This window comes from Copidosoma floridanum, unplaced genomic scaffold (genome assembly GCF_036245765.1).
Source record: "Copidosoma floridanum isolate Cflo_tuat_1 unplaced genomic scaffold, Cflo_Japanese_pri ptg000008l, whole genome shotgun sequence".
NCBI lineage: Eukaryota > Metazoa > Arthropoda > Insecta > Hymenoptera > Encyrtidae > Copidosoma > Copidosoma floridanum.
Genome location: NW_028321885.1, coordinates 14716330 through 14734150, shown reverse-complemented (window position 1 = coordinate 14734150; position 17821 = coordinate 14716330). Strand labels below are relative to the sequence as shown.

General features: G+C 29.6%; 1 protein-coding gene across 2 annotated transcripts in view; it reads left to right on the top strand.

The window, feature by feature from the left end:
- Positions 1-3985: 3985 nt before the first annotated feature.
- Positions 3986-17821, top strand: part of LOC149375315 (troponin C, isoallergen Bla g 6.0101-like) — a 389315-nt gene continuing 375479 nt past the window's right edge. Inside the window, exon 1 of one of the 2 annotated variants that reach the window (XM_089589266.1) lies at positions 3986-4222. In XM_089589266.1, the coding sequence (XP_089445392.1) occupies positions 4220-4222 (3 nt within the window). In that variant the 5' untranslated portion in view covers positions 3986-4219. The remainder of the gene's footprint in view (positions 4223-17821) is intronic. The other variant, XM_089589265.1, reaches the window with a different exon arrangement.

Below are 17821 nucleotides of genomic sequence, written 5' to 3'. Positions count from 1 at the left end.
TATTTGGATACAGTATACCTATTTCGTAGTAGTTACTTGGTACTTGACTGTATCTTATAACTGAGAGATGCCAATGCCTATTCTGATGCCATAAGGTCGATTTGAGAATTAATTTTTAATAAATAAGCGAAAACAGAAGAGCAACGAAATGTACATAGCATTATGAACTCAATAGAAATTATTTAAACACACAAATCTGAAGGAAAACAAAGTTCTATTTTTATTTTTATATATAACGTTACTAAAACTACTGTTATTATTATTACTGTCATTATTATATTTATTGTTATTATTATTATTATAATAATAATTATTATTATTATAAAAGTATAGTCATTAATAAGACAAAATGTCATTTAAAGAGAAATATGTGTAAAATGTAGAAAAAAACCAAGAATTTTTGAAACATTCGGAACTGGACTTATAAGGTATTTTCACTTGTGACGTCATTCCAAGATGGCGCGATCACTGGGTTTTTTTTTCAAATTTGCACCAAATGTGCAAAACCAGCTGTGAAATTCACGAAGACGTCCCAACTAATGATAATGCGTTTAAAAACTTCAGGTTTTAATAAGCTATCGAATGAGCACTAAATTTTTTACATCTTCACTTGGTAAGCAATGCAAAAAAATGAATGAAATTATCGCGGGCATAAAGTTGATTAGAAAAACATTTTATTTTTTGTGCTTACCATGATCCAGTTATAACGAATTTGAAATATAGTCAATAGCGATTTCCGATGCATTAGAGGAAATTTTCCGTTTGTTTGCCAAAAGTGTAGTTTTAATGAAAATCAGTACAGAAAAAAAAGTACTGCAATCAGGCGGATTGTACCCGTCTACTATACATATATATATGGTTGCAAGCTTTCTCGCCTCCGCGATCATAACAAGGTCCCATAACCTCTGACGAGCTGTTAAAATTGAAGCAGTGTGTGGCAAAAACACGAATAAAAGTTGTTGTATAAGTGGTTGTCACGATAAATCTGCGAAATCTTTTTTTCGTATTCCATCTGTGATTTCTCCGGACAATAAAAAATACATAAGTATCAGTGCAGAGGAACGAAATGAAATTATTTCTTTATCTATGAAAAGACAACATTATTTTGCAGATTTATCGTGACAACCACTTATACAACAACTTTTATTCATGTTTTTGCCACACACTGCTTCAATTTTAACAGCTCGTCAGAGGTTATGGGACTTTGTTATGATCGTGGAGGCGAGGAAGCTTGCAACCATGTATATATGTATAGTAGACGGGTACAATCCGCCTGATTGCAGTACTTTTTTTTCTGTACTGATTTTCATTAAAACTACACTTTTGGCAAACAAACGGAAAATTTCCTCTAATGCATCGGGAATCGCTATTGACTATATTTCAAATTCATTATAACTGGATCATGGTAAGCACAAAAAATATAATGTTTTTCTAATCAACTTTATGCCCGCGATAATTTCATTCATTTTTTTGCATTGCTTACCAAGTGAAGATGTAAAAAATTTAGTGCTCATTCGATAGCTTATTAAAACCTGAAGTTTTTAAACGCATTATCATTAGTTGGGACGTCCTCGTGAATTTCACAGCTGGTTTTGCACATTTGGTGCAAATTTGAAAAAAAAACCCAGTGATCGCGCCATCTTGAAATGACGTCACAAGTGAAAATACCTTATAATAAAGCCACGAAGCTTGTAACTCCCACGCCATGAACTGTTAAAATTGGAAACATACTTATCGATTAACAGTAGTTTAATGCTACTCTTTCTTTAAGGCTTTACGATAATCTTTTACTCTCACATTAAAATAACAATAAAGACCAAATATGACATGTACCATCCTTTACATAGAGTTATTAAACAAATAAAAAACAAAGAAAAAATTTAAAAAATGCACATACTTTTTGATTTTTACAGTTACACCCAACTATTTATAACTGTTATTTACGCTAGTGACTCTAAAAAAAGCTGATAAATTAATATACATTAATTGTTAACATGAAATTACTTACGCGTTTTCATCCTTGGGATACAGATGTAAAGAAAAGATGAGAAAAGACACTTCTTGAGTTACTTTTCTTGACATAAAATACTAGAGTATTGCTTTGCTATTAGAAATCGACGCGGACGACGTAAATAAATGTGTATAAAATACAAGAACTCTGTAAGTGTGATTTTTGCACTGTAGAATAATATATTTAAGTTTTACATACAATACACTGAAACCATTAAACAAATTTTACAATACCATACGAACACAAAAATAACTCATACTTTTAGTCAACAAAAAGTTGAGTCAATGACATATAAAAGACACCTTATTACATGCATAATATAATGACGTATACAAATATTAGTAATAACGTCAACTTTTGACAAAACTATCGAGAGAAAATCAACAGTAGCATAAAATGAGCTCGATAGCAGAACCTGTTCGTTTTTTAACCTACAGCATAATATACAATACATAACCCTTAGTTTTATGTGGTAACCGTAACGGTTAAAAGTATTAAGAATATCTTAAGTACATAAAAGCATGATAATCAATATTCTTACTATGTGCAATATATTTTTTTTCAAGAAATCGCTCAATCCAAAGTATATATTCATATGAACTTAAAAATAAATAATTCATACCTTCATCTAGTTATAATTGTTAAAATAAAAAGACTGGAAATAAATTAAAAAAAAATAGTAATTAGAAAAGGCAGTAAAATCATACGTGGAACATATAGATTAATAGTATTTCTAAATATTTGTCTTATTGTAATTGCTTTAAGCATTTTTATTAACAGTTAAAGCTTAAGTTACATACATCGTAGATTTTAATGAAACGTCTTCATTCGTAAAAACTATGTATTTCTATGTACAACCCCTTCTGCATGCCTCCCATTATTCTTTGAATGAATAATTTACAAATCTTTACAATTTTTAACAGCACAAATCACAGAATATCAGTTCATGTATGTATATACATGTATTAATTCGTTGTCAGAATACGAATTATATTAACGCTTACAGATAACCTAAAATAATAAATATAATGAACACGATCTGGATGAATTAAGTCTTGACAAATCTCTAAACCTAGTTTAAAAATTTTCACCTCTCAATTGAAATATAGTTATCATAAATTTTTGTTTAATGTTTTAAGGCACTAGCTCTTTACAACTTGTCATAAAAGAAAGAATACTTGTTATAAGTGTAAAACAATTTTTAAAGAAATATGAAATGACTTGTCAATGTAAACTCTCTAACAATAAAAGATAAAAAGTGAGAAACCTCATAGTCAAATGGCTAGGGCCCTACAGAAGATATGTGAAGTAGCTAGGAATTAAGGAAAATTCAAAGAAAACTGTCAAGGCAGCAAGGTATTAAGAGAAAGCTTCAGAAAATGTTGTACGATAATAATTTGTTTAATTTCTTTAAAAATAAAAAAATAAAGAACGATCTTTAGCAATTATTACAGTGGACGTAAAGAAAAGCAAGTTTTTCTTTGAAATAACAAAGCTAATGCCATATGACTAGACTTTATTAACAAGTGAAAAATTCAATTTTTTGTAAGACTTACTTTTTTTTTTATTCCAAAAATAATTCTAGAATTTATTAGTAAAACCTTAATAGACTTATGTCGTGAGTAGTAATAGAAGGATAATAAATGTTTGTTCAATATGTTATTTTAATAATGAGGTGCCTTAATATTTTTTATAACATTAGTGTGGTAATTGCTTGGTAAATTTTTTCTAAGTTATGTTAATCCATTCAGATGTACACGCATACCGAGAATAATTAATTTATCATTATGTGAAAGTTGACACATTCTATAAATAAATAGAATTTAGTTTTATTTATACAGCTAGTTTCAACGACAGACCCGTGTTAGGTGAAATTGATAAATATGTCTTTGAAAATTGTTCATTACTTAAAATAGATTCGTCCCTTTATATTAGTAGAGATTACAGCTATTTTAGAACAATTTTAGACCTAGCATTGTTAAAATAGAGAGTTTTCAAGAAAGTCATTTTATTGTCTTACTATTTCTCCCCATTTCTAACTTGATTCTATTTTTGAATGACTGCACTACAAAATTCACAAAAATTCAGAGTAACACAAACGTTTTATGAATATCTTAAGATCAAGATTGTACTTATGAAAACAAGTAACAAAATAGCAAACTGACAAGTGAACAGATTATTTGTCCTGGAACGTAAATTAAACTAAATATGGTGAGTTACTTGTGGATTTTAAACGATGAGATTTTATAAAAAGTCACTATACCTTTTTTTAATCAAATTTTTGTCAATTAATAATGTAACATATTCTTCAAATCAATATATTTGCAAGTTGGTAAAAAAAAGTTCTTTTACAAGTTGCATACAAATTCTTAATTACTAAAAAATAAGTTTTAGTGCATGAAAATTAATACTTTTTTAAAGTCAAAATAATGTGGAGCTCTAAGTTTTTCTTAATTTATAAAAGTAAGAGGAGAAATCAACCATTTATTCGTTAACAATTAAGATTCTTTCTTATTTATGTTATGCAATAAGAAATTAAATTTTTTTGAGGATACAATATAATCACATTTTGATTTTAAATTATCATGCTATTGTATCCTAACTTAAAATACAAGCAAGAGAGACACAGAAACAGAGTGTGAAAAAGCTACTTCTTAGTAAGTCTTAATTAAATATTTTGTAGTCACATACAGTTATTTTTCAAAAGCCCAAAAGAGTTAGCAAGCTAAGTAACTCTTTCATTGTTATTTTAAAGTAAAATTGGAAGTCTTTCTCTTTTTTAAGAAAACTCAGAATACAAATTTTTTCTCTAATTATATACAATTCTTTAGGTTGCAATCATTCTACTTACAGTAGTATTACGAAATTCACCGAGCTATAATAAAAAAACACAATTTGAAGGCTAAACAAGTAAAAGAATCTCCCACAGAAACGATCGTGAATCGATTGTTTAAAAATTTAGTTTAGCTGTAATAGCAAAAAAATAATTCCATACACTGGCTTAGGTATCAATGTTTTACTATTTTTTCTAGAAAGTTATTTTATATGCCCAAATTATTAATCATAATTTTGTAATCGTTCTAACAGTAATTAATCGTACTATAAATTATTAAATGTACTTATGGGTAGAAGACCTTCACTCATTTCTAAATTGTTCATGACGCACTATGTTACAACTCAAGAGTAAATTTTGAGGTAACATAGTTATGTTAGCTTATATGTCGAGTAACACTAATCGTATTTTTTTAACGTGCTTGTTTTGCTTCTGAAACATTTATACAAGCATTAAATTAAAATATGTGCTAACGTTATTTGGATTCGAAAGTGCAGTAAGCACTTAAATAAATTTATTCTGCAACTCGTGTGTACTAAAAAACAAATGGCAAACCTTAAAAAATATGTATTGGGACTTTTATACTACAGTTCATGTGTCAATTATTAAAAATGACCTTTTAAATTATGTAGTAACCTTTTTTTCTTGAACAAACTAGTACTTTTTAGTAATTGAACTTTTTTCTGGACCAATAGAAGTTGAGTTCACAAGCTCTACAATTTTTTCACTGTGTAGTCAAAGCTGTAATTTATGGATAAATATTTGTTTACCTAATGTACATATTTATCTTCTACTAATTCACTGACATATTTGAGTATAATGGTACGCCAAATAATTTCACTTCTTAGGAAAGTTTATCTCATAGGTTTTATTCATTTTATTGTCGTGAAAAGAGCTATGAAATACAGTAAAATAATAACTTTACTTATTTTTTCAACCATGAACTCACCTTATAGCAAAAATTTTTGCATTTCTAAGTTTTTTTCGTAATTGTATCTACCAATAAAAAATGTTTTCCATAACGCAATGACTTTTTTAATAAAAAATGTTTTCTTATAACTTAATTAAATATTTTCTAATAAGACTTAAAACTGAAACTTTTAAAAACAATCTTAACAACTTTCTGACAACTACTCAGATAAAAGTTCTTTATATTTAATAACTTTTAAGCATTGACGCTCACTGGAGCAACATTTCGGTGGCCGTAGTAATTGTAAAAACAAACCCACACAACGCTATAAAGAAAGGAAAAACACTATATTAGTGAAGATGTAAAGTGGTCGGTGATCTGTTGATTGTATTATTTGCTAACAACTTCGGAGTAATATTTATGTTAAATATATTGACTCAATTAAATAGCGTTATACTTCTAGAAAATGCTTGGAAATTTTCCAACAGTATTGTTATAATAGCCGCTTTTTCTTTCAGTACCTCTAGCTGCTATTACAGATTATTTTATTTACAGCAATCACATAAGATTTATATTTTCAGTAAATTTTTTGTGAAGAAACAATCAGTTTAAAAGAGTTCAATCTTAAATAAAGTAATGCTTAAAGAAGATTTTACTTACGTAAATGGATTGGACCTATGAATAAGCATGTATTAATTGAAGGGCTGAATCAGAACATTTAATGATCACTCGAGCTCTCAAATACTGTCGCAAAAAGTATACAACCAGACATACTTTCCTACTTCTGCCATTTTTCTGATTTCACTTAAAAATAAATTAAACGAAACCATAAATCTCAAAAACTTCTAGCAAGAAAATTCTGTCTACGAAAAACACAAACAAGTATGCGTGAAGAAAATATTAATTTGTTATTTCAGTTGAATTATATGGCAAGTTGGCAACTTTTATGGCAAATTGATCTAACAAGTAACATTTAAAACACCTAAAGGTCATTCATTGTGACTTTTTTTTAACGTTGATCTCATCCCTTAAGTGTGCCTTTTGGTATCAAAATCACTACAAAATAGCCCTGAATAACGAGTGTCTGAAATTATTCATGCTTTGATATGTCCTTAAAGTCATATCACATGGTCAGAAACGGCCTTTTAGATCCAAGGCTCTTTGACATCTCCTTATTGTCGTATCATTGGTTACAATTCTTTCATAAAAACATATTGAGGGCCATAACTTCTATATATTATTATTGTGGCATTATTATCTGTAAAAGCTCTTTCGGAATCGTTGTGAAGTGAATCAATATAATTATAATATTTACTTACCAATTGCCCTTGCCTTTATGGCACGTTCTGTAATAGAGCTTAGTTACTAGCAATGTTTTTCCGCTGCATATATTTTCTCTCAGTTTACGAAAATACACTTTACGATTTTGAAAGTCCTAGCCACTTACTCTAAAATGTGTGGCACCTTACAAATTTTGAAATATTGCTCTCTTCTAAGCATCCTTTCAGTGATCTTCAACCCAGCTTTTTCTATTTCTCAAATCTTGTACGTAGTCCTTAAGGGGATTATTTTCCCCATCAAATATGGGAATAGATTCAATTACATGTTGAAAGAAAGCATTTGAGTTAAGTGACTTTATTAGCACTTCAGCCCCTCATATGTCAGCTGCATTAAGATTATCTTCTTCATTCACCATTGTTGCCTTTTTATGATTATTTTCATTGTGGTGATCATTTTGTTTATTCTCTCCTACTCCTGCTATCAGATGAGTGTATGTAGTCTGGTATGTAAGCCAACAGTTATTGAACGTAATTGTAGTATACTTTTACATTTAACTAAAGATTTGCTACAGTCTACAAAGTTTTTTTCATTTTAAGCTAAAAGAAAGAATGAGTATGATACAGTGGCGTGGTAATTCTTATGTAAGTTAGCTAACGCTCTGCTACTGGTTTTTTTATTGTTCAAGTGATTATAAGCAATTCTTAAACCATGCCATTTGTTCAAAGTACAGGTTATAGAATCTTGTTGAAAATCTCTACACTAATGGTGGGACTAGCAGACGGTGGGATCAGTAGACGGTCTCACTACTTGCTTGTAACATATGTATATTTGAAGAAAAAAAAATGTATTTGTGAAATGTATGTTTTAAAGTATTTTTTTTTGGGGGGGGGAGGGGGGTTACTATCTTAATTGATACCAAATAGCTTGTAACTATAGTTGATTTATGACTGTAATTTGAGGCGTGCAGTCCAGTTATAACTTCAGTACTTTATTTTTGTACAGTTCGTCAGTTTAATATTACTATTAGTATTGTAAAATAATTCAATAAGGCATTTTTAACAATTTTACGATACTAATAGTTTTTTTTTTAATACTTAAAGTGTAATACAATAGCTTTCTTTAGATGAGAAAATCTTCTCCAGGCAATAAGATTATAAATTATGACCGTCCCTAATGAGCGGTATCAAGCTAGCAAATATACCGCTGCATGAATAAGAGCACCTTTCACAAAGCTTCCGTTATACATTCTTTGTTTGACATATTATGGGGTCAGTTCTTGCTAAATTAATGTGCTTATGCATAGGGGCTCGCTTTGGCTGGCACATGACACTTCTAAGAGCCTGAAAGTACATTGTCAGCTATGTGAGAGGGCAGTTTTTTTTAAGGACGACTCTCTGAGGAGATTTTACATTTTTATTATTAAAAGATTAGGAACTCAATTGATAAATAATAGCTGTTGTTACTATTGTGACCTCTCTTTCCTAAAGCTGTTATTGTTGTTGGCAAATATGTGAAAGGATTTTAAGTCATAGTAAGCAATTCATCAAGGTGATTATCAAACTTTAAGAAAGCAACGCTTTGAAGTTATTAAAGAAGCTATTACTGTTACCTTTTTTCTTCTAAAAACTATTGCTGTCCCTGGCAATAATTACCCTAGAATTTGTAACTAACTTGTAACTAATAACATAAACATAACGTAACTATGTAAATGTTAAAAGATTATAATTCTGTAATATAATGTAATATATTTTATAGATTTCCTGTACATTAAAGACTTCATCAGAAGATCTTGCTAAGAAAAATGTAATAAAAAAAAAGGAAATAAATCCTTCAAGGGTGATTAACGTATGTCAATAACTACATAACTCTATTTAAACACTCCGGGAGTGCAGGCAGAAGTGAAAACTTGAACTTATGGTACGTTGGGCACTTTTTTGGGTGAGCATTTTTAGGTGCGCTAGCGACATGACAAATTGTACATAAAAAATCGAGTTTATCAAAGCAAATGTGGGCACTTTTTGAATGGATATGAAGTATAATAATATAGAAACTATATTCTAAGGAAGTGGTTTTATTTAAATGAGTAAATATTAGTTAATAGTAAATACAAAATTTATTAATTTTTTTAACACAATAAGCAACACAAGTCAAATAAAATATTTGAATAAATAAATTTTCCGTTCAATATTCATTCATAAAATAAATATAAAAAACTCTCAATCTCGTCTGTCGCGAGGGCATGAACGAATGCCCATGCAAAGACTGCGTATCAGCGTTGGTCTGAGCATTATTCCACGATCACAGTTCATGCTTGATCGCACATAGCGCCGCTGACTGGATCCCACCGAGAACTACTTCGCGCGAGAATTCGAATTCAAAATCGTATGATTTTCTCAACAGACAGTAGGCGTGGAAATTCAAATTCGAAAGAATTCTTGGTATACTATTTATGTATTTAATCATACAACATTATCCAATATTTTTAGGCATTAATTAGCCAATACACACCAAGATTTCTTTCGAATTTGAATTTCTGCGCCTACTGTCTGCTAAAAAAATCATACGATTTTGAATTTGAATTCTCGCGCCAAGTAGTTCGCGATAAGATCCAGGCAGCGGTGCTATGTGTGATCAAGCATGAACTGTGAGTGTAGAATAATGCTCAGTCCAACGCTGCTGCGTATAGCATGCAGCGCTCTCGCATACCTATACACTCGGAGTATACATATAGGTATGTAATCTCGTCTGTCACGAGAGCACGAACGAATGCCCATGCAAAGAGCGCGTATAGTATACATATATTATAAGAATACATGTGGAGTATATCTGTGTAAAATCTCGTCTGTCGCGAGAATGGCTGAAAATGCTCACCCACAAAAGTGCCCAACGTGCCATAAGAAGTTTTCACTTCAAAAAAAAAGAAGCAAAATAAATGAAACTTATTTTGTTGATGTAAGTTTTGTTTTTTATATTTTAGCAAACAATAAAAAATCTCAACTCCAACTTTGTTTTTGGTTTTTTATCTTTTGATGTTTTATAGGTAATCTACTTATCACCTGGAGATTTGCATAATATATAACATCTCGTCCCATGGCATAGTTAGTTGTACCAGTAGTATATGTTTCGCAATGGGTTTCATCAATGAGTAGTAAACATGATATAACTATGGCTTTGAAAACATGATGCAAAATATCTAGTAAACTTAGAGTGCCTATTTTTTGAGCAGAAAGATTATCAGTGGGTGCTGAAAATTCTAGACATCCTGACAGGCTCCTCACATCTTGGGTTACGGTTCTAAATATCTTCAGAAGAATAACCTTTCAATGCAGCTAGCCTCTTTGTAAACTATGCAAGATGTTAATCAGATCCTAATGAGGACGAATAATATGATCTTAGGTCGCTTTAGTGCTTCTAAGCTAAGCTGAGGAATATATCAGATATGTGTTGGTAGTAAAATCTTGTCATACAATTAATACATCACCAGTTTGTTTAAAAAAGTAGCTATGATGTTTTGTAAGTCCATATATTTTTCAAATGCAGCTACAAAAATGTGGCTGTTTTGTCCTTGCAGACTTATATATTCTTCCTCATCTGCATTCAAGTTGTCGACGTAAGTGTTTATAACATTAACATCGTCTCTTGTGACTAAGCCATCTATTCCTTCATCAATACTGTTAATAATTTCATAGAGTGAAAATCTTCTTGTTCTTGTACTAGAAGGTGAGATAAAGTTACTTTCCACGTGGGTTCCCTTATTATTTAGTTCCTTTACTACTGTTGCTTTAAGACTTTTTGATCAAGTTATTTTCAATTCAAAAGATTTCTTTTCTTATAATCAGTATGACCAAGATAACCTAACTAAATGATGTAACGTCCAAGGGTTGTATCTAACCTTTAAAAAGGTGTGTGCTCCATTATGAGTTTATTAGTATCAAGTTATATTAATATTTTCCCATTAGCTCTTTTCATTTTTATTACCAGTTCATTCTTAGTATATTTTAGGGTTTATTTTAAGTGGCTCTATGCTATGGTTTCTACTATCGAAGTCGTTCAAATCCAAGCGATTTTAAGGCACCATTATGATTAAGGTATCCAATACAATCTACGTAACTGTTTTCATTGCTCAAGGTGTGTATATGAGGAAATGTTATTTTTAGAGGGGTAATTATAAGGTTCTATCTTCAATATGTCAGTGTCTTGTCTCATAATTTCTTTATCTGCATTTGAAAATTTAGTGCTGTATGTGTTATAAGTAGAAGCTGTAAGTTTGGCCAAGTTATCCCGGTCATCAGAAGTTTCAAAACAAGTCCTTATAAAGTCAGCTAGGGTAGCATCACTCTGCTCTCGTAATTTATTTGTTGAAAATGATATGCTAATGTAGTTCGAAAATTGGTTTTAAGGTTCTTAAAAGTAATTTCAATATTTCCATTTTACTGTACTATGAGTACCTGATGAAATTCATCTTGGCACGCCATAAACTTTATCGAAAGCTTTAATACGTTTGCCTGTAAGCACCAGGGGCTCTGTTACTTAAATTTGTTAAATTTTTTCTCTTTACATTTGATAAATCTACGAACACAATTGAGATCATTATCTCATGCCATGCCAATAGAATCATTGTTTTATCACCTAATAAGTTTAGATTATCATCTTATGTCTGCCAAAAAGACTATTATGTTGTGCTTCTATTATTTAATAACGTTCCTAAGCTTTTGGGTGATCAACCTTACCGTAACAGACAGAAATTTGAAAAGGAGCCTTGATAAATGTTTTAAATAACACTTTGGTTATTAATACGGGTTTTTGTTTGTCTGTATCATTTTTTCTTTTTGAAATTCGACAAATTTAAAAAATTTGCTTAAATAATATTTTCTTGAGCGATTCAAAAGCTTCAGTAAGATATTTTGAAGTTTCTAACTTGGTAGGCGTTTTACATATAACAATCAACAATCTATTGGGTCCTCCGTAAAGTGTTACTGATATCTAGCCAATTTTTGGCGTCTTTGTTTTCATATACTTAAATTTCAGCACACCTGTCACATATTTCAGTTTTGAAATGTATGTGACTGGTTAACAATAATTGCTAATAAAATGTACTACATTGTCTCTTTAATATATGGTGGTAAATATGTTATCTATAAGTTTCGCCGTACTGACCTTTTTATAATTGTAAGTACACGTGCTACCATCACCAATACCAACGAACACTTTTTCATACTAGTGCTCGTAATGATTTATTGGCTTCAGTTGGTGTAAGTCTAATAGAAGTATAAGAAGTCACGAGCGCTATTTCGAATTATTATTTTACTTTTATCATGTCTATTGAGATTCATGTTGGTTTTGTTTCAGGATTTTAAGATATTCTTGTTATCTGCTCCTAATCAGTTTCTTTAGATCATTTGTCTTAAGTTATACTTTGTGTTGGTGCACTTGAACCGTACAGGTTTCTCTTTTGAATACGTTAAGTAATTAACCATTTTTAGTCCGTGATATATTTTTGTATAATTTTGTCTTTGTGGAACAGAGATGTTATATTTCTTTGCACGCCTAAATATGTAAGCAATTCTTCTACCTTATATAGAATTATTAAAATTTTTACTATTATAAGCGTTAACTTACGACAATATATCTTGCATTTTGATTTGTGGCTTATCTTATCAGAAAATCTAGTAACGCATTGAAAGTCTACATTAACTTATTCATACTTGCTATCGTTGTCAGCTATATTTAAGTATTTTTAAAAGCTTAAACTAAATTTCTTTGTAAGATCTTGTATTTCTTTAAAAGTGGCCTTTTTAATGTTATTTTTCAAAAGTTTTCATTAATCCCTAAAATCATAATCATCTAAGTCCTTACTTCATGTACGTTTTCATAACGTAGATGTATCTACGTTATGAAACGTTATGTTACAACAGAGTTTTTAAAAGCATTTGTAATGAGAACGTCTGAGTCAGTATTAGAGTTCTTAAAGGCAAAGTCTGCATTATTCACTTTCTGTCATTATCTATTTTGTTTAGGAACATACACTGATTGATGTGTATTTTTGTCTGATGATGCACCAAAATAAATATGGCAAGAAGTGGTTGTTCTAATGTTTGACCTTTTTCAAATCAAATCAGTTTGACTCCAGTTATTTCTCTAACTGTATTATAAGATTGCGATATTGACCTTATAAAGTTTACTTTTAACAAAGTAGACACTCTTTACGTACTTAAAGTGACCTTTTTAAAAATGTTTAGTCGAGTAACAAATGGTGTTTGTGGCTGTATAAAAAACTTTTTTTTAGTCCTTGGGGCCATTCTATTATTCAAATTAAAAATGGACGAAACACTTGCTCCTTCGTAAAAAAAAAAAAAATAAAATTACAACTTTAAATTTAAATGTAGAGCATGAATGTACTTTAATATATATCTGAGAATTTTGATGTTTCAACATTCTTGAGATGATTTGCTCAGGCCGACATAGTTAAAAAATTTATAAATATTTAACGATGATGAAAGTAAATATATAGATCATATTAAATTAAAAGTAAACAATACCAATACAAGTAGAAAAATAACATAGAGTTATATGGCACGGAGTGCACACACAGCAATGAGTTTAACATTCCATGTAGACAATAAAACGCTTAACAACAAAACTGCAGAATTTGTAATCCTGCAAGACATTGATAAAAACTTTTAAGATAAGGTAAGGGTTATAACATAGGACAGAAAAACCACAAGGGCTTATAATACAGGGTTATGGACCAAAGAAAAAATATTTGACGAACATTAGTGTAGAATGCAATACACAAGTTGTACACAAAAAATATTATTGTGCAGTAAAGAGAAACTACAACTAACGAGCTTACCGAGAATAAGTTTAACGTCAAGTAAAAGATACTTATGTGCAGAAATTAATTTTTTAGTATCAAGCTCTCAATTGCCATAAGCCTCATAAGCTGTTATATAGGTTATTTAATAGAATTTTCGCCTACATTCATTCTTTTCTTGATCCAAGATTCTAACAATGTTAATGTCAGAAGAGTGTTGAAATTTGGTTAAACGTAGGGGTATTTCTAATCTAAGATTTTATTTTTCAACTGATCTAACATGTTAAATCATAAAAACATTAAATTGTCTCTTGTTTTGACCAATGTAACAAACTCCAAGCTAACAGAATACAATAAAATGATACCACTAATTCGCACCTATGAATTTCTGTATTTGCCTTATCTAAAAGCTTAAAAAATGTGCTAACTTACTAGTATTGAAAAAAAAAGTTCAATATTGTGTGTGGAAAATATTTTTCTAAGATAATGCTTTTGTAGCAAAAATATGGGAAATCTTAGCAGAAAAATCTTGTGAGTTAAAAAAAAGTTCTACCCACTAGTTTTTTAATTTCAGAACGTTTGATCATCATACCAAGCATACTTATCTTATCTTATCTTATCTAAGCTCTAATATACATAAGTACAAAAAACGAGAAATAGGTATTTAAAGCTAACAATCTTCTAACCTCTAAAACGCTTTTCGTTCCTAAACAAGAGTCACCAAGTCGAAGTACTGTATCAATCACGAAGAAATTGTAGATTTCTTTCGTGAAAATGGATGATGTAAGAAAAAATTTTAACATCTGATAGAGGCAGATAGTTTGCGATATAAGTAAATTGTACATTAGGCCTTAGGAACTCTGGTAATCAAGGTATATAAAAAGAAAATTGATTTATCATCTTCTTGTTCAAGTGTGAGCTACATAAACGGATTAAGGTTATTAAAGAAATATGACACACATCTAATGTCATTATTATAATTTTAAAAAAATTGTAATCGACATCTTTTACATAAATGAAAATAGACTGTCTACATCTTAAAATGATGGCAGACTCAAGTGACTCAAGTTCTATTTAAGCAATCCATAGAAAGCAAAAATCTGACATTGGTGTGCCACAAGTCTGACGGTATGTTCTTTGATTAAACTTGAATTAATTAAATTTAATTAAAAAGTCAAAGCCATCATAAAATTTATTTTTTCTTAGGCCAAGAGATTTACAAGAAAGCTAAGCTTCCTGCCAACACAAGCCCTTTTAAGTAAAAAAAGCAAATAAGTGTTAAGTGGCAACAATATTAAATGGAACCAAAGACAAAGCGGAAGAGATAATAAGTTGATAAAGTCACGGATGTAATTTATAGTAGTTCTTGAATAAATACTTCGATCTGAAAATAAGTTAGTTAAAAATGGCACAGAACCACTTATCTCAGCCGTGTGTAGGTAATTCAAAGAGAAATACTATCAGTCTTACAGACAAATCACTTTTATGGACTTAGATGGTACCATAAGCCTCGGACAAAAAAATAATTATTTATTTTATGCAAGGCAGGTCCAAAAATTTTAGTGTCAAACATATCTCTATAATTCTAAACATCTACGATTCTTTTAACAGACTTTATGAGAGATAAGAAAATTTTCCCTATTCATTTTATCCACTATTTCAAATAAGTAGGATCCCAGAAATCTGGCTCCACCAAATTAGGAAAGTTAACTTTGCAATCTGCGTTGCAACACACGCGTAGTTTCAATAGCCTGTTTTTATAAACTTTAATTTTTAATAGTAAGCAAATGCATAATAGCACAAAAATGAATAGTAAAATTTTAAATATTAAATTAAGGAAATACAAAAAAATGGAAAAAAATGTATTAAAATAAGGTATGAAAAAAAATAAAATAAAAATAAAAAAAATAAATAAATAAAACAAGAAATAAAAAAAAAAATAAGCCAAGAAATTAAAAAAAAAAAAAGACAAATAACAAAATTTTTAAGGAAATTAAAACAACAAACCAGGGGGTATTAATGGGTCATGGGACCCACGGTCAAAACAAAGTTCTTTAAACATGAGATGAGTATTGACACAATTTCTTAGGTAACAAGGGGGTCGTCAGACCCACAGTAAGAACAAAGCTCTGTAAACGTTAGTACTGCATTCATGTTGTTTACTGAAACAAAAACTTGAAAAACGAATAAAAAAAATTTTTAAAAATAGTTTAGTACTCACGATGGTTGAACTTCGTGAGTACTATATTTATGCACGACGTTCTCACGAAGCTCAACCATCGTGAGTACTAAGCTGTTGTTTTTTTTCATTTTTTTTTATTCGTTTTTCAAGTTTTTGTTTTAGTAAACAACATGAATGCAGTACTAACGTTTACAGAGCTTTGTTCTTCCTGTGGGTCTGACGACCCCCTTGTTACCTGAGAAATTGTGTCTATACTTATCTCATGTTTAAAGAACTTTGTTCTTACCGTGGGTCCCATGACCCATTAATACGTCTTTTTTTTTTTTTTTTTCATTTCTTGTTTTATTTTTTTTCATACTTCATTTTATTACATTTTTTTTATTTTTTTGAATTTCCTTTATTAAATTTCTTTTCTTATTTTTGTATTTAATTTTTTTTTTTCATTCCCTTTTTATTTCATTTTTTTTTATTTCATTGTATTTATTTATGTCTTTTGTAATTTTATTTTATTTCATTTTCATATTTAATTTCATTAATTAAAAAAAAAAAAATTTTTTTTCACTTATTTTTTTGCGATTTTATAGCCCATTAATACAATTTTTGTTTAATCATTCTATAATTACTCAATAAAATTGTGCCATTATTTGTTTATCAAATTCAAAACAAGTGCCCTTAAAAACCATTTAAATGATATGAAACTCGAAATATATTTATATAATGATCGTACATAATTTATTTATAATTGATTTAATGAATTACTTTATTTATGTAATTATGTGATATTGTTACATAATTTTTTTGTCGAATTCGAAATCCAGAAGCAGAGTGACGTAAATTTATTGCATGGTTGTAAATTTACGAAAAAAAGTTATTACTAAGCAATAATTTTTGTAAATTTATAACCATGCAATAAATTTACGTCGCTCTGCTTGCACTGTTCTGTTGTGTCCTAACACTTGCATTGTGGATTTGAGGATAGCGTCAGCATGACGTCAAAATATTGGCAGTTTTGATAACTATTAAAATAAAATTATGCTTGAATTACCACTATATTTAATCATACGATTATAAAACAAGTAGTTTTTTGGTTTACCAAGTAACTATAAAAAAATATCAAACTCTGCCTCTAGTTAAAACTAAAGGTTGTGGACAAAAGTGTCACGGTTTTTTGCAGGTTAAAGGACCAGCGGATGGTTTAAAGTAACGTTTTCTTTAATTTCTTTTTTTAGGTCTTTGTCTTTAAAAGCATAAACTAACTCAAAATTTTTGTTTATTGGAGACCTTACTTTATGGCAAGAAACCAAGTTAGAGCTTAAACCTAAAATTATGTGCAATCTTTTGTTATTCCATTTCTTTTGGTATTATTAATTTATTTAACTTTGTGTTAAAGACTCATTACTTTTGTTAACTCTAAAAAGCTAACTGAAAAAATAAACTATTAAACTGATTACAAAATTGGGGGGGGGTGCGTGCCAACCACCCAGTTATTCAGTCAGTAAAATACTTTATTTCTCTAGTTTGCGTTTTTAAGTCATAAAAATTAGAAAATCTTTTTAAAGTAGTTAAAGAGTCAGAACAGAAGTGGTGTGAATTTAGAAAATGCCTTTTTATGAACTTTAAAGACAATTCTCTGCCTTGTTTGTAATCGCAGAAAATATCGAAGTAGATGGAATTCAAGTCAAAATTTATAACCATTTTATTGATTATACAATGTTTCCAGAAAAAAGGTCAAATATGCTCTTTTAACTTTACTTAAATATTCTAATATAGAAATCTAAGAAGGCTTATTT